The sequence below is a fragment of the Hemiscyllium ocellatum genome, chromosome 4, assembly GCF_020745735.1.
Source record: "Hemiscyllium ocellatum isolate sHemOce1 chromosome 4, sHemOce1.pat.X.cur, whole genome shotgun sequence".
In the NCBI taxonomy this organism is placed as follows: domain Eukaryota; kingdom Metazoa; phylum Chordata; class Chondrichthyes; order Orectolobiformes; family Hemiscylliidae; genus Hemiscyllium; species Hemiscyllium ocellatum.
Genome location: NC_083404.1, coordinates 90577900 through 90600422, shown reverse-complemented (window position 1 = coordinate 90600422; position 22523 = coordinate 90577900). Strand labels below are relative to the sequence as shown.

The window sequence follows — 22523 nt, the reverse complement described above, 5'->3', positions numbered from 1 at the left end:
TTAAGCATTTCTTAATGGCCTTTCATTTTTTTTGCTTAATAATGGACTCCAGCATTTTCCCAATGATAGATGTTAGGCTAACTGGCCTGCTTTCTGTATCACGTGCCAGAATGACTCAGTGGTTAGCACTGTTGCCTCACAGCACAGGGATCTGTGTTAAACTCCAACCTTGAGTGACTGTCTGTGTGGAGTTTGCACATCCTCCCTCTGTCTGCGTGAGCTTCCTCCCAATCCAGAGATGTACAGGTTAGGTGAACTGGCCATTCTAAATTGCCTATAGTGTTGGGATGTGTAGGTTAGGTGCATTAGTCAGGGGTAAAAATAGGGTTGGAGAGTGGGTCTAGGTGGGTTACTCTTCAGTGGAGTGGCGGGGGGGGGGGGGGGTGTCTGTGAGGAATTATTGGGCCAAAGGGCCTGTTTCCCCAATATAGGGATTTTAATCCTAATGATAAAAAGCAAAAAGTCAGTAAGTAGTGCCCAGACCTGAATGAGGAATGAGCAGCCTAACAAAGTTTTGAAATATCCACTGCAAGATTGGGTTTAGATTAGATTACTTACAGTGTGGAAACAGGCCCTTCGGCCCAACAAGTCCACACCGACCCGCAATCCACCCATACCCCTACATTTACCCCTTAACTAACACTATGGGCAATTTAGCATGGCCAATTCACCTGACCCGCACATCTTTGGACTGTGGGAGGAAACCGGAGCAAACCCACACAGACACTGGGGGAACGTGCAAACTCCACACAGTCAGTTGCCTGAGGCGGGAATTGAACCCAGGTCCCTGGCACTTTGAGGCAGCAGTGCTAACCACTGTGCCACCGTGCCAGGTTGATCTATTAAATGTGGTCTAAGTGCAACCTAAAACCCACAAACTAAAGTGGGGTGTTCACCTGACGCCTCACTCTCAGGATTTAAAATTGAATGCAATGTGTCATTTTGTATCTGTCTTCGATTGATTATCTGTGGAACTGTACTGGAATTGCACGTTATGGTTATATGTGAAGTCCTGTACATTTCTGACAGTTATTGAGTTAAGGAGTTTGTTGAGAGCATATGGACCATTTTCAATTTGATCCAAATAATTATTTTGCAAGCTTATGGATTTTGTTTGCACCGCATGTAAAAGGTAGCTTCCGTAATTATTCTTATTATTGTTGCATGAAGTGTTTTGGCACTCCATTTTTACTCAGGAGGGTGAAGAGCTGTTCAAAAGTTTTGTCACTATTGCGAGAGACTGTACATTATGGGATAGCTTGTCAAATCCTTTTCATTCAATTGCAGTTTTAGAATTTTATCACAGTTACGTTAAAATTTGAAAGCAAAGCTCTAAAATTGGTCATGAGTATAATTGTGCATCCAATACCCAAAATTTTGGAGAAATATTTGACATTTTGTTTTTTGTCTGTCTAACCAGTGTCATCGTGTATTACTACATATAAGAAGAATCCTCCTCCAGTTCCACCACGGACCACAATTAAACCATTCATCTCGATCACTGCCCAGAGCAGCACAGAATCTGCTCAAGATGCATATTTGGATGGTCATACCCAGAGGGGTGATTTAAACAGCCAGTCAGGACTAAGTAACTCTACAGAAAGTTTGGACAGTGTCAAAGCCTTAAATGCTGCTATCGAAGCTGCAAATGCACAGGTTCATGGACCATCTAACAGTCAACAGCACATTGACAACACACCAGCAAGTGACAAGGGAATCCTGCCAGCAGGGGAATCAAAGGCGGATGTTTTGAGAAAAAACAAATGTTCTTCTGTTGGAATTCAGGTGGAGTATCCCTTGTTGCTTATGTTAGTTGTGAATACAAGGTGCTGGTAGACAATTTTAGTTTCATTGGATTTATAGCTTAAAGTGTTGAGTAAGGAATTCAGTATAGTTTAAGTTTTGCACTACAACATCAGTGACAGTTACTTCCAAGATAAAATTATAGCACCTCTTAATTTGCAAACTATGTTTATAGTTTCAAATGACTTTTGTGAAAGAATTTTGTTCTACAGGTAGGATCTTCAGACCTCAGATCATTGACATTCGTTGTTGGGCACCCAGGAGGAATAGTTTTTCTTGGCATCATTACATTTCATTGATATCTTCTGTTGCATCAAGACATAGTTCTGGTAACTTGCAGTAAACTTCTTCAGCAGCAATGATCTGAAGTTCTTTTTATGTTTTAGTTGGACTCTCTGAAATTATCACTTTCTTTCCCTGCTGTCTGAAAATCAAGAACAGTGCATTTTAAAATGTGGCAAATGTACTAGTGTCAATTTGATGGGAACAGAGATTTGGATAGGTCTGCAAGTAGCCCAGTTTCCAATTGGGAATTTGCCTTATGTTTAAATACAAATCAGGCAGGACAGAAGGAAATAATTTACAAGATTTTTTTAAATGTTCTCCAGAGCTTGGGATTCCTACGAGCTATTGAAAAAGTAGTTTTGAGTCTTAAGGAACCACTGCAATTGTTTAATGAAGGTGTTTCCATAATGCTGTCAGTGGGTGGTTTCAGAATTTTAGCCCAATGCTAGCTGTTTAATCCCAATCTGTTGATATTTCTCCATTTATGCTAACAATGATCAATATTTTTATATAATTCTTTTTATGTTATGGAATCAATAACATGGCTTAGTAATAATGACTGAGCATCAAATAGTATTTTGTTACTTTATTGAATCTAAAACCTGATACCTGCTCAACTACTCTTGCATGTGATGTTTTATTATCCAATGTAGAAGTGCCAATGACACTAACCATCTTTACATGATTTATTATGATAACCCTTGTTGAATCTTTGTTCCTAAGGTGACCTGATTTCTTTGGTTTACTGCAACAACTGAATGGGGTCAAGTTAGTTCAGTTGGCTGGACAGTGAGCTATGGAGTAGAAAGTGAGGACTGCAGATGCTGGAGATCAGAGTTGAGATTGTAGTGCTGGAAAAGCACAGCAGATCAGGAAGCATCCGAGGAGCAGGAGAATCAAAGTTTCGGGCATAAGCCCTTCATCAGGAATGAGGGCATTCCTGATGATGGGCTTACGCCCAAAATTTCGATTTTCCTGCTCCTCAGACATTGGCTGATCAGGTTAGAGTCTGTAGCACAGGACTCGATCCCCATTCCGGTCGAGATAGATTCAGAAATTGTTTCTTCAGCGTACCAGTAGTATAAACATTGGCACTTTTGTGCAGTTCAGCAATTAATCACCAAAGACCTGCCTTCAGGCAGAGAACTTAAGAACTGTCAGATGTAAATTTTAGCATCTATTCTAGTGCTTCTTTGCTGTTCAGTAAGCTGGAGTATTGTTTATTTTTGTTTCAATATGAAAGTTATAAACTAGGTCAAACTGTATTGTGTAGAATCATGATGTTAATGTCTCTGGGAGACCTGGAGTTGCTGTAATATATCACTTAGTCATCAACACATGAATCACTGGCTCTGCTGCTACACACAATAACTGTGTGAGAATGCATGCTGCTTTTTCTACCAACTCAGTTTATTTGTTTGAGATGCAGATTTGTTCACATACATAACGTGAACACAGACGCGATTTTTCATGATCAATGACCAAAGGCTGCTTAAAAGTGCTATGTGTGCTCTTTAATACATTCAAGATTTTGTCATGTGTTCAACTAAATACGGCTGGAACAATTGGAACTATCACGTCACCACAGTTAGCTTTTCTGCTGCCTGGATACTGTAGACTGATTTCAGGTCTCCATGTACACAGTTCTGGACTCATTCCAAGGCAAGCTGCTTTTGTATAAGAGTCAAGTCATAATCATCGCTTACACTGGAATGTTTTCTTTGTAGTTTAGATTACTTACAACAAAGTCTTGTTTTACTGATTTGATAAATGTTGACCTTAAGCTAACTTGTTTGTTTCAGCTAGACTTGTGTTTCTGATCAGTTGTATGCATGTTGCACACCTATGTACTTTGATTGTTACACTATTTGCTAAAATGTAGCTTTACCAAAAATCTCAAGCATAAATTAAACATGCAGTTTAGTCATTTTCCTCCTGAATGGCTGAAATATGTCTGACACGTCTTTGCAGTTTTAACAAGCTAATGTTTTAGCTTTTGCAGAAACCAGGGTGATTTAATCATTTCAGAGTGTTCGTTTACAAATTCATGATGGATGATAATGCAGTTAACATAGTATTTAATGTACTAACTTATCATGGTTGCATTTCAATGCTTTGTTGTGTAATGATGTTTTTAGTGACCCATTCCTTTGCTTACAATACAAGTATTGATGTACATAGTGATGAACTGACACCTGTTTATGAATGTCTGCAGTATTTAAAATAACAAAGCTCGGGCATAATTGAATTAAAATCGTATGTTAAATTATTATTTATCTATTTTATCAGATTTGTTTTGTCTTATAAATTGTTCTTTACCTATTCCTTTCCCTCTTAGGTTGATGGGCCTGACCAGCCCACTTTAGCAGATTTCAACACAAACAAATTTCAGTCAGTAGGAATTCAAGTGGAGTCAGAGAAATGGTAAGTTGAATCATTCTGTCTTGTTTCACACAAGATATTATCACATTTTGGAAATCACCCTTCATTATTGCAGTGCAACAATATACACACCATAGATTCCTTGACTATGTGGTAAATTATTAGACAGTACCCAATTACAAGATAAGTATGGACTCAAAAAGTAATTTGGCCCAACACAGCTCATCCATTTACTTTGCATTTTTTGTTGGTGAATTGTTCCAGAACTTTTGTACCTACCAGTCTTTTAGGAGAAAGTGAGGACTGCAGATTCTAGAGATCAGAGCTGAAAATGTATTGCTGGAAAAGCGCAGCACATCAGGCAGCATCCAAGGAGCAGGAGAATCGACGTTTTGGGCATGATACCTTCTCCTGAAGAAGGGCTCATGCCCGAAACGTCGATTCTCCTGCTCCTTGGATGCTGCCTGACCTGCTGTGCTTTTCCAGCAACACATTTTCAGCTACCTACTAGTCTTTGCCTTGTGAAATTAGTCAGTCATTCTGTGTGAGTATCCTTTAACATAGGAAAGTATTATCACATGAGACTGAAAGCAGTAAAGAAACTTTGGAACTGCAAAAACTTCTCGATACTCTAAACATGTCACCATATTTACTCATTATCTAATGGCCTGTACAAAATTGACAGCAAAGTACTACAAATTGGTGTATATTTATTCCATTAATAAAAAGGCTGAAATGAATTTTAATTGCATTATTGCTGTCTCTTTTATTTCATATATTTCTTTTATTTGGCTACTCACCTTATTAATCTAATCTTAATGTTGTTGCAGTATCTAACTTAGTTTTTGCAATAACAATTGATTTGAAAGAAGAGGTGAAAATAGTACTTAAAACCTGGAAGTTCTAACTCCATGCTGGAAGAGTGAATTCTAACTGCTCAAAACATTTTCACTGACAGTGAAAGATTATGGCTTTTGTGACCTTCTACTGCTAAGCTACACAATTGCTTATTAACAAAATTTGTTTACAAAGTAACATTTCCAGATGGGCAAGGTTTTGTTTTAAGTTACCACTTAATTGCGTTTTCCTTAAAACTGTTTGAGAATACTCTATGTGCCAAAACTCAAATAGAAACTGGAATTCTTGCATAATTATTAGTAGCTCTGTTTACACTGAAAAATCTTGTTCATTCACTTTACATAGAATACTTATGAAAATCCAAAGTCGTGTATGCCTGTGAGCATGCTGCTGACTATTGTTTCACCAACTGCATTGTTCGAAAGAATTCAAGATCGGAATAGTTTGCTCTACTTTTATTACTCTTAAAGTAGTAATTATGGCCAGAAACAGGCAAACCTCTGCTGGGTAAAGTGAACTGGGCACCACTTTTTGCAAAGGGATCTAAACTTGCTTTCATTGGGAAAAAAGAAGCTTGAATGCAAATATATTGTAGGTTGATAACGGCCAGGAGGACTAGGTACATTTATATCATCTAACTTGATGGCAAGTACAGTTAGAGGCCACAAGTAGCAAAATAATAGCAGGACCTAAGATACGAAAGAAAATATTTCCTTTCACACAAAAGGTATGTGAAACAGACTGCCATCTGTAACGTACTGCTGTAGCAATTAGCTGCTTTAATCAATTTAAGGAGAGATTAGATTAAATTGATTAGCCCTCTTGCAAGATCTTCAAATCTGCGTGACTCACCCACCACAAAGTAGGTGGATCTTCCGGGCCCACCTTTTACAAGGGCGTGGAGGGGAATGTAATTGGATGCAAAGTGCTGTAGGCCAAATGCTGTAAAGTAGGATTAGAACAGTTAGGTAATTGTTTTTGACTGGTGCAGACTTGATGGGCTGAAAGGCCTCTTTCTATGCTGCACACCTCTATAACTTAATAAGGTGTAATGAAGTGGGGTTGGTGATAGTCTGTCTACCACATCGATGAGTTGGATTGATAGCCTGGCAATATTACACATGTTGTGCATATGCTTCACGATGGCAGACACAAGGCTTAGCGACCAGTCTTCACACATTGCCCTCTAAGACAGGGACAGCATGTTATTCAAGAATGGTAGATATCATGGCAGTGGTTAACTCTCCCTTTGGTGATTACCCACACTCTTACCATTTCCTATGGTTCAAATTGGGCATTGAGCAGGGATGAAGAAATCAAATGTGAGTGGAATCTTCTGCAAGCAACTTTTAGATGGCAGGCAGGGGAACATAATTGGACAAGAGGTAAATAATCAGATTCCTGGTTAAAGTTTAGGGAATAACTTCTCACAACATTTCAGGTAAGTCACTTTCCTGACCTTGATGATCAGGAATATCTCTTGCACTTATTAGCATTTCATGAATACTTATTAGCACCCCAGCTGTCTAGAATTACATTCACAAGTGCAATCTTGTTATGGGAAACCAGCATGTCCACAAACTCATATGTCTATATACTACATATACATCACACACACATCCTGGCTGGGTAGACATTGTCATCTCTGGTAAGTAGAAACTTCTTCATTAACTTGGCTGATTCTGAACCAAGCTGGTTCTTGCAAGGTGCTCACAGTGTTAGGAGAGAAACCGCATCACGTGAAACCAGTTCATGAGAAGTCACAGTCATATGTAACCTTGCTTGTAGTTCTCACACGCTTACAGTGTAAGAAGTGAAGCCTCAGTGAGTCAGCAAGCCTGCCTAAAGTGAGGCATCCATCCTAGCTGACACCAAAAGTCTTTCTGGATCAGTGGTGCTGGAAGAGCACAGCAGTTCAGGCAGCATCCAATGAGCAGCGAAATCGACGTTTCTGGCAAAAGCCCTTCATCCTGCTGAAACATCAATTTCGCTGCTCATTGGATGCTGCCTGAACTGCTGTGCTCTTCCAGCACCACTGATCCACAATCTGGTTTCCAGCATCTGCAGTCATTGTTTTTACCAAAAGTCTTTGCCAAGGCAAACATGCAGGGCTCAACTTCGGTCAAAGAAATGAACAATAGGGGACAAATCCATAAGGACTTGATTTTTGGGACCACTGAAAGGAAATGGTGGGAGGAAACTGGGATGGAGTCACAATGATAAGGGCTTAGTCGACAAGGAAGAGTGGGAACTGCATGTTCAGATAGGGGAAAACAATGGGACAGTTAGCTTGCTGAGAGGCGAGAACGAGCAGGTGAGTTGAGTAAGTGGAGCTGTAAGGCTAATTCTGGACATGGACCTCAGTCCAACACTAGCACCTTCACATCTGGACATGAGAACATGGATGACAATGGAGTTGAAAGGAAAGACAGGAAGATTAAGAGAGATAGTGAAATGGCTGACAGTCACAGGAGGAGATTGTTGAAGAATAGTGTCTGATGGGGCTACCAGAGAAGATGGAAGGCCACCTGCAGTGAAGAGGGGAAATTGAAGTGTAGAAAGGCATGGTAGAGGATGAAAGGATGATATACAAATGTATCACAGAGATTGAGCAGTACAAATGGCCCAAAATCAGTTCGTTTATATTCCAGCACAGCACAAATACACCAAAACAGAATCAAAAAAGAAAGCAAAAAATACTATTACTTGATCATACAGTTCAACACTATGCATCAAAGGGAAGTACTCACTGCAGAATAAAGGTGAATAATCTCCATCAACCCACAACACTGTCCCAGCCATGTTCCATGATACTTTTAACTCTGAGAAGAAGGGCATCTAATGTTTCACCAAGAGTCATGATGATGTTGTGAGGGTCAAGGAGTTACTGCATATGGAGGTACACAGATTCTGTGTATCTCCAAGCGATGACACCATTATGCAGGCTATATATTCCAAGATCCATGAAGCTGTATTACAGGGAATAATAAAGGCCACCAAGATACAGATTGCCATATGTATGGAAAGCAATGTATAAAGATCAAAACTATAAATATCTTGCTTATGGCAGAATGAGGAAGTGGAAAATTGATCAGACATTGTGAAAACTGCACTGCACAATGTCGAGGTGGTTTAAGGGCAGGCTTTTACTCAACCCCTGAACAGCCTGATGATTCCAAAGAGTAGCTGGACTATGGCAAGATCTCAAATAGAATACTGATACGTCGTTCTGATATTTCTTCACAGATCAGTATTTCTATGCCATAGGTTTGACCAATTTAACCCAGTATTAGCATTTCTGAGGTTAAGAAAGAAGAGGACAAGAAGAAGGAGGAATGGTCAGTGCCAACAAGACCAGGGACATGAGGTTCAGGAGGTTGCAGTGGTGGACAAACACACATCATCTCAAAAGGGGACCAGGGTCTTCAAAACTAGTGAATGTTGGGAGTGAGATCAGGAGTGCCTAGAAAAATACATAGATTTGTTGGTGCTGTACTACCCTTACCCGAGTTTTCATTAAGACGTTGCAGCTGGCAGGAGCAGATTAGACATTCTCTCTCTAAATGTCTATTATTATTCAATCCCCCTTACAGGATAGGCACAAATGCCTTTGCTGTCCAGTCCTGTACCTCAAAGGTGTCAGATGGAAAGTCAAAAATGTTACATTACTCATTTTCCAAAACCCCTCATTTATATAACAGAATCATTAAGAAACATTAGCATTCATATATACAGACTACGGTGTTAGTCTCAGAGCTGTGATTCTCCATGTAGGTAACTAGTGAGAAGAATGGGAAAACTTGAGTGTTAATATTTTCTGATTGAAAGATGGCTCAAGTGTTGTCAAAGAGCTATAGCAGATGAAAGATAATGAAGGGTTATATGATGTGTGTGCCTTAGGTACCTCTGAGTATTCATCCTGCAGCCATCCTTTGTGGTTGCTTCTCTCTTCTATGCAAGCCTTTGGTAAAAAGCTGTCAGATGTGTACTTTCTGCTAACTGTGAAGAAAGGTCAGATGGCACATAACTACTCTTATGTTTTAATTTTGAACATTGCCAGATGTGTAGGCGGCAGTATTTGTAGATGTAAGTTTTTCTTCCAAATCAACCTGGTGGCTCAGTGGTTAGCACTGCTGCCTCATAGCAACAGAGACCCGGGTTAAATTCCCACCTCAGGCGACTGTCTGTCTGGAGTTTGGACATCTCCCTTTGTCTGCGTGGGTTTCCTCCAGGTGCTTCAGTTTCTTCCCACAATTCAAAGATGTGCAGGTCAGGTGAATTGGTCATGCTAAATTGCCCATAGTGTTAGGTGCATTAGTCAGGGGTAAATGTAGGGAATGGGTGGGTTGCTCTTCAGAGGGTAGATATGGACTTGTTGGGCCGAAGGGCCTGTTTCCATACTGTAGGAAATCTAACCTAAACCTGCCCAGGGACATTGTATTCTGGAACAGGTCAGACCTGAACCCAGCCCTCCTAGCTCAGAGGTAGGAATGCTACCACTACACCACAAGAGCCCTTGCCTTTCATAGTTTTAATGGAGTGACTGATAATGACTGGACAGGAGGTATCTGATGCAAATATCTGGTACTTAATCTTCTGTGTTATAGTTCTGTGCAGTCAGAATTTCACACATGGAGCGTGAAACACTGAGTAAAGACTGGTACATACTCTATACCTTGAGCACAGCAGATTGAATGATTTTGCGGATGGGTGAGAAGGTGGTTGGCTGGGCCATATAAAATATGCCTACCTGTTGAAAACACACCCAGAAGGTTCTCATGATGTCCAGCTTTTTAGTTTCATCCCAAACCACACTGCATATTCTCACTGAGACAAGCCAATTCTCTATTCCTGAGATGCTGCCTAACCTGCTGTGCTTTGACCAGCAACACATTTGCAGCTGTGATCTCCAGCATCTGCAGACCTCATTTTTTACTTACAGTAGCTATTGAGCCAAGGTTCAAAGTCCAGTCAATTCTACAATCCTATCAAAAGAATTCTTGGTAGCAAGTGGCTTGCTGGTATATAATGTAATAGTGCAATGTAAAAGTAGAGTGGAGGACATGTCTAACTCTTTGAGATGCTGCTTCCCACAAAATAACATACAAATGCAAAGGAGAATATTTATGGCTCTTCGGGTTTGCAGTTTAACATCCACCATTGCTCTTTTTGGGACCTTGTTGCCATATGACAATTCTCACATAAACCAAATTAATTCTGTGTCTTAAAAGTTTTTTGTATCATTTCTGAGAAACATGATAAATTGCTATAAGAATGTAAGATTTTCATTTTCTTTATTTTGTGTGTGGGAATGAAATATTAAATTTGGATAAATGTAATATTTTTATTATGAATGAGGGAATCCACATTGATTACAAATTAATTCCGACAATGATTGTTCCAAGTGATATGGAAATTGTAGTAACTCATGACAATTTGCAACTGATATGTTTATAATCTATAATGTTTATTAAATCTCCTTGATGTACTTGTAATAGTGGATATTAATTGTGATCCAAGTAACTGAAATTCGTATGAAACATAACCTCAAAAGGTAAGCGAGGACTTTTCTAATGCACATATTATTTTCCTTTCTCCCTCTCAGGGGTGCTCACCCTGTAACACCCCTGACATACTCCCTGCCCTTAACAACACCCTACAACACCTACACCTCCCAGCATATGTTTTTGTCAATGTAATCAACCAACAGTGAGGTAGGCTCATAACACCATAGCTTTAATCTGTGCAAAAAGTGAACACATTGGAATCTATAGCTTGTTCACCAGACAATGCATGACTTTCATACTACAGGCCAGAATAGCCCTATAATTATACATGTTGAGCATTAGATGGTCAAACCAAGATTTCCAATCATTCATCCTTATCCTTTTTACTTTGGTCATTATATTTCTAAAATACAGTTTAATTGATTCCTCTTCCAGGTGGGTATTCATAACCACAGAAATAACTCCCTTTAAAATCATTCAGTTGCAAATTAGTCACAAGTATCTAATAATATTATGTTTTAATAATCATCATATCACCACTTCCAAAGAAGTCAAATTTTATAGGGTCTAATAACTGTTTTATTGTAACACTTCTGTCAGTGTATGTGCTTTTCAGTTTGTGCATTTGGTTTGTTTGTGAAAACATGTGTTGGTGTATTTTGAAGATGTTTGAATTTAGAAGTTCTCCAGTTCAATATATCTTAAATTTCTGTTGTCTATTGTCATTAAATTGTATCTTATCCACAAGGCTGCACTAATTTGAATTGTTATTTTCAAAATAAATCTTTGTTAAGTTTGTATATAACATGTAAGATATACCTACAGCATGGAACATTCCAACTCAACATTCGTTGACAATTCCAATGTCCTGATTCTATAGTGGGTAAAGCCATTTTGAAGAGTCTGTGTTTGCTGTCTGTACCAGATACATGCATTGCTGATGCTGTAAATGAATGTTACAATCCAGTTTTGTTAAGAGCCCATAACATGGTATCTCTGGGTAAAAATAAGGTCTTCCCTAATTGGAACAGTTTAATAAAAGGCAAATCATTCAAATTAATATTTATTATGCTTCCAAATCAACTTCCTGGAACAGACTGGGCATCTATATTAAGATTCTGGATTAGTGGTGCTGGAAGAGCACAGCAGTTCAGGCAGCATCCGAGGAGCAGTAAAATCGACATTTCGGGCAAAAGCCCTTCATCAGGAATAAAGGCAGAGAGCCTGAAGCTTATCTCTCCACGCTTCAGGCTCTCTGCCTTTATTCCTGATGTAGGGCTTTTGCCCGAAACGTCGATTTTACTGCTCCTCGGATGCTGCCTGAACTGCTGTGCTCTTCCAGCACCACTAATCCAGAATCTGGTTTCCAGCATCTGCAGTCATTGTTTTTACCTATCTATATTAAAGATGCCCACTACAGAGGGAACAGCTCCTGGCCAATGTTAATTATGACTCAAATCTACTAATGTTGTGGGAACACATAAATGTCAACAAATCCCCTTTAATTCTTGTGGAGAACCACGTAACCTAGCCCTAGTAGTAATTATCCCTCAGAGCTTATGAAGCAGCCCCTTGGTTGTTTGACTAACTTCCAAAGCAATTGTGATCCCTACCCCAACCATGATCAGCTGCAGCCTAGGTTCAGATAAGCAATATCTAAAACCTGCTGACCTCTCCCTTTGACTGAACAATTTCAGAGGCTCTTGCCTCCTACTATCCCACACCTGACATGAGAGTTCCTGCAACACAATGAGCATCCAAATGTACCAAAATCTTTACCACTCCTCATTACTGTCTTCTGCTGCAAAGCCACTTCGCAGGACACCAATCTAAATTTGCAGCTTCCCCCATTGTGCCTAGTGTTCACAGTTTCACAGCATTGAAATTTTCCACCCCACTTTAGGAAACATATTCTGGTCATGTGAAAGCAGCAGTATTTCACGCACCTCTATGTCCTGAAGTGGTTATGTAAGACTTCTGCAGATAAGGCTGGTTTCTAACTCCCACTCAGAGTGGAAGTTTATCTTAGGTTATCTTAGGTTTGATGAAAGTGGGGTTAGCTCTCCTTTGCTAACAACTCCCACACTTAGACTAAGAGTTGGTAGGAAAGGGGCGCTAACCCCACTTTCATCAAACCTAAGATAATATTGGTACCTTAGAAGGGATGATAAGACCTTACACACAGAATCCACACGCCATCGCTGGATGATGATCCAGAGTTAATTTATTTTGTTGCCCCTCAATAGCATCCAGAGCACATGTGGTCAATGCTTTCTCCCATGGTGGCAGCTGAGAATTAGTTAACTAGGATGTTCGTATGTAATGTAGCTCAAACTTGGCAGTATGCTGACCTTGGCAATACAACTTACAGTTTAGGACTATCAGCTACAGTACTTTCCTTCATAATTTATATACATGAAGATAGCTCAATTGTTTTGTTACAGCTTTATTTCTATTCTATTGAAGCTTTCGAAGATTTACACGGTCAAACAGTGTGACAGCAGCAGTACAGGCAGATCTGGATGATCAGGAACACCCAGAAGACTCAGTAGGACCCGAGGAAGTGGCTTCAGGCCCATTGATAAGGCAATTTTCCAAAGATGCAAGTACATCCACAGCTAGCTTTCTTGGAGTGGAGGGAAATCACGTGCAGGCCTACGCACAGGAACATGAATTTGACTCAGACTTTGATCCTTCTTTTCTGCCTCCTCCTGAACCCTGGATCGACTCTGTATCAGAGGCCAGTGTAGAAGCAAGTCAGAGGGCAGTGTGTCAAAGGGATGGCCGATGGTTTATGAAGTTGCTTCAAGCCGAGAAAGAACGAATGGACGCCTGGTGTAAACAAATGGAAAAGGAAGAACAAGACAATGATCTTCCGGAGGAAAGTAAGTGATGCTCTGCATTCGAAACAAATGCATATCCCAGCTAGTTTATAAAATGTATCTGATCTTATCTCTTGTTTACCTACAGAGATGAATATTCTCAGTTAATGTTGTCCGTCAAGATTACTGTGCAGACAACTAACCTTTTCAGAGGCCAGAGGCAGCTTCCCAGTATCAGAGTAGTTGTCGTGACAAGTGCTCCATTCTGCTAGGAGACCCTCCTCCCTCACGCCCCGTCCCCCCCTCCCCTCCCCAACCCACCTGTTATCGCTGGCTATCCAGTGGAACAGTTGCCCCTCCAAGGTGACAGCATAGAGACAAAAAAACTGCAGATGCTGGAATCCACAGTAGACAGGCAGGAGACTGGAAGAACACAGCAAGCCAAGCAGCATCAGGAGGTGGAGAAATTGATGTTTCAGGTGTAACCCTTCTTCAGGACGGGGGGTGGGTGTAGGGGGAGCTGCAGTAAAGAGGATGGCAGAGGCAGAGTGGTGAATTGGGGATAGATGAAGACGGGTAGAGCTACAACCTTGTTGGTCAATGGGAGGAATGAATCTAGTTAGTGGCAGGGAGGAGTGGAAGGGAGGGGGAGGGGGAGGGGAGGGAGGTTATTTGAAATTGGAGAACTCGATGTTGAGTCCTCCAGGCTGTAGGCTGCTCAGGTGGAAGTTGAGGTGTTGCTCCTCCAATTTGCAGTTTGGTTTATTGTGGCAATAGAGGAGGCCAAGGATGGTCATGTCGGAATGGGAGTGGAAAGAGGAATTAAAATGGGCAGTGACTGGGATGTCCAGTCAGCCCCTGTGGGCCCGGCTCAGATGCCTGGTGCACCATTCCCTAACTTTACCTTTGGTGTCTTGATGTAGAGAAGACCACAGTGGGAACACCTGATGCAGTAAAGTAGGTTGGAAGAGAGGCAGGTGAACCTCTGTCTCACTGAAGGATGGTTTGGGCCTTGGACAGAGGTGAGGATGGTAGTGCACTGGAAGGTGTTGCATCTTTTCCAGTTGCAGGTGAAGGTACCTGGGGGTTTGGGGTGGTCAATGGGGAGAGTGGCGCAAACCAAGGACTCTTGAAGGGAATGGTCCTTGCAGAAGGCAGAAAGGGGTGGGGAGGGGAAGATATTCTTGATGGTGGTGTCTGGTTGGAATTGTCGGAAGTGTTTAAGGATGATGTGTTGGATGTTGAGACTGGTGGGGCGGTGTTGAGGACAACGGGGATTCTGTCTCTATTGCATTCGGAGGGGGGACTGAGTTTAGAGCAATGGAACGGGGAGTGGAGGTGGTGCGGTGGAGGGCTGTCTTGATGACAGAGGAAGGAAAAGCACGTTGTTCAAAATAGGTGGACATCTGGGAAGCTTGGGAGTGGAATGTCTCGTCATCCAAACAGATGCAGCGGAGGCAGAGGAATTGGGAGAACGGGATAGAGTTCTTACAGGAACTGGGTGGGAGGAGGTGAAATCCATGAAGTTACGGGAGTCTGGTTTTCTTAAGTTAATTGATTTTCAAAGCTCTTCAGAAGATACATCTACCTCTCTCTCTGTCTCTGGAGCTTTGCACCTTTGGGACTGCAGATGATTCATTTCTGCACTTACTTTTATTAGTGCTTTAGCCTCATGATACCAGCTGCTGTGCTCCGTCGTGCTGTAAGTATGCGGTTTAGCTGTGTATTGGAGTTATGACAAGAGGTTGGGACCTGGAAATGCAACCCCCATGAGACTAGAATGAACATTTAAAAGATCTGAAAAATTAGCTGTTTCTTTCTCCTAAGAGATATCCCTTACCAGCTACCCACAAATAAGAGGCCTATTGCCTTATTTCAAGTCTCTACTGCAGAATAAGAATGTTTTAAAGAAGAGGTTCTTTCAGAGGTTTATGCCTCACATAGAGTTCACAGAGGTTCCTTTGGCCAAGCTGGGAGATGGTAAGAAAACCATGTAATGATAAGATATCGAAGCATAAGTAGGATATTTGGCCTATCAATCTGCTCTGCCATTCAATAAAATCATGGCTGATTTGATAACCCTCAACTTCATTTTCTTGCCTTATCTGCTTCAGCCTTGATTCCTTTACTGATTAAAAATCTGTCTGTCTCAGTCTTGACTATACTTAATGGCAGCTATTATCTCTGTAGCTGCTTCCTTCAGAATCTTGGCATGCCACACATCAGGTCCATGGGACTTACTGGCCTTTGCCCATTAGCTTCCTTTGTGTCTTTTTTCTTGTAGTAATTATTGCATTTATTTCCTTCCCCTTCCCCACCTTTAGCTCCTTTGTAATTTTGTGTCAATGGAATCCTATCAATATCCTGTATCCTGACGTCTGATGTAAAGTATTTATTCAACTCCTCTGCTATAGAGTCACAGAGTCATACAGTGCACAGAAGGTCCTTTGGCCCATGAAATCTACACTGACAATGACTGCCATTAAAAAATGCATGAATCCCAAATTCCTGCCCTTTCCCATATCCTTGAATGCTGTAATATTTCAAGTAGGCGAAAGTGAGGACTGCAGATGCTGGAGTTATCAGAGTCAGGAGTGTGGTGCTGGAAAAGCACAGCAGGCCAAGCAACACCAGAGAAGCAGGAAAATCGACATTTCGGGCAAAAGCCCTTCATCAGGAATGAGGCTGGGAACCTCGGCAGTGGAGAGATAAATGGGAGGGTGTGGGGCTGAGAGGCGTAGGTAGTTGAGAGTGCAATAGATAGATGGAGGTGGGGGTAAAGGTGATATGTCAGAGGGGAGGGCGGAGAGTATAAGTGGGAAGAAAGATGGACAAATGGGACAGGTCATGAGGGCGGTGCTTAGCTGGAAGGTTAGAACTGGGGTAAGGTGGGGAAGGGGAAATGAGGAAACTGGTGAAATCCACATTGATGCCATGGGGTTGGAGGGTCCCAAGGTGGAAAATCAGGTGTTCTTCCTCCAGGTGTCAAGTGGTAAGGAAGTGACGATGAAGGAGTCACCTACAAAAGGACCCAACCACCAGAGATATATTTCCCTCTCCACTTCATCCATTTTCTGTAAAGACCGTTCCCTTCATGACTACCTGGTCAGGTCCACACCCCCCCCCAACAACCCACTATCCTCTCCCGGCATCTTCCCCTGCCACACCTAGAATTGCAAAACCTGCGCCCACACCTTCCCCCTCACCTCCATTCAAGGCCCCAAAGGAGTCTTCCACATCTATCAGAGTTTCCCCTGCACTTCCACCAATGTCATTTACTGTATTTGTTGCTCCAGATACGGTCTCCTCTACATTGGGGAGACAGGATGCCTCCTCACAAAGCACTTTAGGGAACATTTCCAGACCACCTACACCAACCAACCCCATCTCCCCGTGGCCGAACATTTCAACTCCCCCTCCCACTGTTCCAAGGACATGCAGTTCCTGGGCCTCCTCCATCGCCGCTCCCTCACCACCCGACACCTGGAGGAACAATACCTCACCTTCCACCACAGGACCCTTCAACCCCATGGCATCAATGTGGATTTCACCCATTTCCACATTTCCCCTCCCCCCACCTTACCCCAGTTCCAACCTTCCAGCTCAGCACCGTCCTCATGACCTGTCCCATCTGTCCATCTTCCTTCTCACCTGTCCTCTTCACCCTCCCCTCTGATCTATCACCTTTACCCTCACCTCCATCTGCCTATCGCACTCTCAACTACCTAACTCTCCAGCCCCATCCCCTCACGTTTATCTCTCCATACCCGTGGCTCCCAACCCCATTCCTGATGAATGGCTTTTGCCCGAAAGGTCGATATTCCTGCTTCTCTGATGCTGCCTGACCTTATGTGCTTTTCCAGCACTACACCCTTGACTCACTATAGTATTTCAATTGCTCATCCAATTTGTAAGAGTTCCAGGTATCCACTACCCTCTCACATAGTGCATTCCAGATTCCCACCTGAGTAACAAAGCTTTTTCTCAAATCCCCTCTGAACTTCCTGTCTGTTACCCTCAAAACTATACCCCTCATGATTGACCACTCAGCCAAGGGCAACAACCACTCCCTACTCATCCTATCCATCTGCTTCATAATCTTGTACACCTCAATCATGTAGCCCCTCAGCCTCACTACTCTAAAGAAAACAAACCAAGCCTGTCTAGTTTCTCCTTATAGCTCAATTGCTCCATCCCAGACAACATCTTGGTGAACCTCCTCTGTACCCCCCCATTCTTTCTGTGATGAAGTGACCAGAATTGCTATATTTTTGTTCCCCATTATTATTTCTCCAGCCTCATTCTTTAAGGGGACTACGTTCACTTTGACTTCTGTCTTCCATTTTATATATTTAAAGAAGCTCCATGTTTTAATATTTAATTTGCTAAATTATCCTCACAGTTCAATTACATTCTCTTTTTCTTTTCGGGTAAGCTTTTGCTGGCATTTAAAATTTTTCCAGTCCTCCGGTATACCACTGATATTTTGTCACATTAAAACAGGGACAGAAACAGTGACCAAAACATAGTAGAATTTATGATTTGGAGATGCCGGCATTGGACTGGGGTGTACAAAGTAAAAAATCACACAACCAACACCAGGTTATAGTCTAACAGGTTTAACTGGAAGCATTAGCTTTTGTAGCACCGCTCCTTCATCAGGTGGTTGTGGCTAATGAAGGAGCGTCACTCCGAAAGCTAGTGTGCTTCCAATTAAACCTATTGGACTATAACCTGGTGTTGTGTGGTTTTTAACATAGCAGAATTTAGCCTTTGGTTTTAGAGGGCAACATCGAGGTCAGAAACAAATGTGTTAAACTTAAATAACAGTAATACAATGGTATAAGGACAGAGTTAGTTGGAGTGGGCTGGGAAAGCAATTTAGCGGTGAAGATGGTTAAGAAACAATGGGAGACATTGAAGAAAATAGTACGTGCCTCACAAGAAAAATATCACATTGAAAGACAAAGCATTCAACATGGAAGTGATCAATGCTAGGCCATAGAATTGGGGAAGTTTTGAAAACCAACAAAAGATGACAAAAGAAAGCAAGGCTAAGCTTGCAAGTAATACCCAGATGACCAGCTTCTTTCAATATATAAGATGGAAGAGAAAGGCCAAGGTTATCATAGATTCCCCAGAGAATGAGGAAATAACATCAGAATCAGAAAGTGCTGGTGAAACTCAGAAGGTCTGGCAACGTCTGTAAAGAGAGATGCACTTTGAGTTCAGTGACAATTGTTTACAAATAGCAGCAACTAAAAAATGGGGCTATTTATGATGGTGACTGGGTGTGGGATTGGGGAATGGGAAAGGAGTGAGTCCAAGAGATGGAGACAGTGCCCACAGAGAGAGAGAGAGAGAAAAAGAGAAAGAGAGAGTAAGAGGGGGAGCAGGCAAACAGCTTGCTGATAGTAAGAGACAAGTAAATGCTGAATGGATGCCAAAGAGAAGTGTGACTCGTTGAAAATGGGCCGGTTGAGCTGGCAGCAAACTGTACCTGTAATTAGATTAGATTAGATTAGATTACTTACAGTGTAGAAACAGGCCCTTCGGCCCATCAAGTCCACCCCGACCCGCTGAAGCACAACCTAGCCAGACTCATACCCCTACCTTTACCCCTTCACCTAACACTACAGGCAATTTAACATGGCCAGTTCACCTAACCTGTACATCTTTGGACAGTGGGAGGAAACCGGAGCACCCGAAGGAAACCCACGCAGACACGGGGAGAATGTGCAAACTCCACACAGTGAGTTGCCTGAGGCGGGTATTGAACCCAGGTCTCTGGTGCTGTGAGGCTCTTGGGTAGTTTGAAACAAAAAGGTTGGAATCCATCTGAGATAAGTCTGAACAGGAAGCAGTTGCTGAGGAGGAATATGTGACTATGATAGCACACTTCACCAAATACCTTGTCAAACACTAGCAGGAAAAACAAAAGTAATGGTGCTGAACAAGAAGAGATATTCAAAAAGAAATCTTGTCAGAGAGAAGAACAGAACTTCTACAAGATGTAAATATTCACTCTTCCCATTAGTCCCCATTCAACATTTACTGCTTCCCCCAGCTTATTATCAGAAATCCTTTTTGCTGCCTTCCATTTTTTTCTCTCGCTGTGGACACCATCTCCATCGATTTTGCTCACTGCTCTCCCCATTCCCCCACCCCATCCCCGCCATCACCACCATTCCCCAGCTGCTTTCAGCTCCGACAAAGAGTCACTGGATTTAAAATGTTACCCCTGTGTTTCTCTCCACAGGCACTGCCAGACATGCTGAGTTAGTCCAGCACTTCCTGTCTTGGTTGTTGGCAATCTGGCTGTTTAAAGATATTGCGGAAGAAGATATTGGTGAGGTACATCAGGGTGTAGTTAGCATGCACTTGGAAGTTAGTGCTGTGTTTTCGGATTATGTCACAGTGGGGCAGTATTAGAAATAAAGATTGGAAATAAAAATAAACAGAATAAAGAAGAAACACAGCAGACTTTATTAACTTACAGTACCTCAAATCTCTTTCGAAATGGAGTCATAGAGATATACAGCATAGAAACAGACTCTTCAGTCCAACTTGTTCATGATGATCAGATATCCTAAACAAATCTAGTGCCATTTACCAGCATTTAGCCCATATCCCTCTAAACTAGTCCTATTCAAATACCCATCCAGATGCCTTTTAAATATTGTAAATGTACCAGCCTCCACCACTTCATCTGGCAGCTCATTCCATACACACTCCCCACCCTCTGATTGAAAATGTTGGCCATTTAGGCCCCTTTTAAATCCTTCTCCTCTCATCCTAAACCTATGTCCTCTAGTTCTGGACTTGCCCACCCCAGGGAAAATACTTTGTCTATTTATCCTATCCATGCCCCTCATGATTTTATAAACCTCTATAAGGTCACCCCTCAGCCTCCGACTCTCCAGGGAAAACAGCCCCAGCCTATTCAGGCTCTCCTTATAGCTCAAACCCTCCAGCCCTGGCAACATCCTTGTAAATCTTTTCTGAACCCTTTCAAATTTCACAACATCCTTCGCATAGGGGGAGACCAGAATTACACGCAGTATTCCAATAGTAGCCTAACCAATATCCTGTACAGCTGCAGCATGACCTCCCAACACCTATACTCAATGCACTGACCAATAAAGGAAAGCACATGGACCAAACACATTGGATTATCATTTATCACTTTGTAGAACACATCCAATCAGCCTACAAGCTTGACCCTAGCTTCCAGTTAACTGTCTTGTTAATTCATGACATCTCTCTGTCCTCTGTCTCCTACACATCTCCATTGAGGCTCAAAAGAAGCTCAAAGAACAGACCACACTTTCACATGAGGCACAATACAGCCTTCCAGACTCAACTTCAGATTCAAGAATTTAAGCTGATAAACCCTGCTCCCTTTTGTTTTTTTTTTAATTAGATTACTTACAGTGTGGAAACAGGCCCTTCAGGCCAACAAGTCCACACCGACCCTCCAAAGACCAACCCACCCAGACCCATTCCCCTACATTCACCCTTTCACCTAACACCAGGGACAATTTAGCATGGCCAATTCACCTAACCTGCACATCTTTGGACTGTGGGAGGAAACCGGAGCACCCGGAGGAAACCCATGCAGACACGGAGAGAATGTGCAAACTCCACACAGACAGTCGCCTGAGGCGGGAATTGAACCCAGGTCTCTGGTGCTGTGAGACAGCAGTGCCAACCTGGCAATTGGGTGTTAATGCATTTGTTTTCCCATTTCCACTTTCTACAGACACATTTTTTGCTTCTTTACCTGCCCCATTACAATCTCCATTTGCCTTGCAACATGATTTGTTTTGTAAACTCTCCCACCTTGAGAAAACTGGGAGAAAGTGAGGACTGCAGATGCTGGAGATCAGAGTCAAAAAGTGTGGTGCTGGAACAGCACAGGATCCTTGATGCTGGCTGACTGGCTGCGCTTTTCCAACACCACACTTTTTGACTCCATCTTCAGAAAACCCCAATCTTTCCCATTTGCTCTTTCTAGCCCTTCCCTTGCACTTAAAATCTGTTACACCTCTAGCTTTCTTCCAATTCTGATGAAAACTGTTTCCTCCTATGTGATTAGCAGGGGTGCTGTGTGCTTCTAGCATCCACAGTATCATGCTTCTGTATTGAGAGAGGAGAGGATTTGAAAAAAAAAGAGACAAACTTTCTCTTATTAAATTCTTTTCTTGAAAATCAGAAATCTCAAAACACTTTACAACCAATGACAAACTTCTGAGCAAGTGTGATGGCTGCTGTAACAAGGAAGCTTTGTTGTTTTGTGATATCTATAGAAGGAATGCTGGAACGTAAGGTCTAGATAGTTGAAGGCATGGTTGTGAATGATGGAACAAAAGGAGGACAAAGTTTATGGGGAAGTGGGATATAATGCAGGATAGAAGAACAGGAAAGAGCTGCAGCTTATGATGAGTAATGGAAGGGAAATCAGGCAGGAAAGCAAGTTACAAATTTATGGAGCACATGGGTTGAATTAAGGGATGGAAATGATGGTAGGATGAGGAAGCAGGCAATCTTAATGATAGAGAAAATATGAAAACAGAGATTAGCTCCAGACTCTCAGATTACACGTAGTTTGAGCCAGCCTTGGTCAGTGGCCAAGAAATAGAGGAACACATTCAATACAGAAACGAGTTTGAGGTCTGTGGCAAAGACAATTGGCTGAATTTTCCCATTTTTGGCAAAGTAATTTTTTCAATTAGATTTACAGCACCACATTTGCCATGGCCCATCCTGATTTTCCTCATGCTATCATCCACTTCTCAGCTGGATGCAAATATTTCAAAGTCCAGAAGCTTCAACAATTCTTTGCACAATGTTTAATCGCTTTAAA

At 41.9% G+C, this 22523-nt stretch overlaps 1 protein-coding gene across 2 annotated transcripts in view; it reads left to right on the top strand.

Moving 5' to 3' along the window:
• Positions 1-22523, top strand: part of LOC132815443 (disks large-associated protein 1-like) — a 209176-nt gene that overhangs the window by 166926 nt on the left and 19727 nt on the right. For both annotated transcript variants that reach the window (XM_060824381.1, XM_060824382.1), the window contains 3 exons: positions 1421-1785; positions 4427-4512; positions 13302-13720. In XM_060824381.1, the coding sequence (XP_060680364.1) occupies positions 1421-1785; positions 4427-4512; positions 13302-13720 (870 nt within the window). The remainder of the gene's footprint in view (positions 1-1420; positions 1786-4426; positions 4513-13301; positions 13721-22523) is intronic.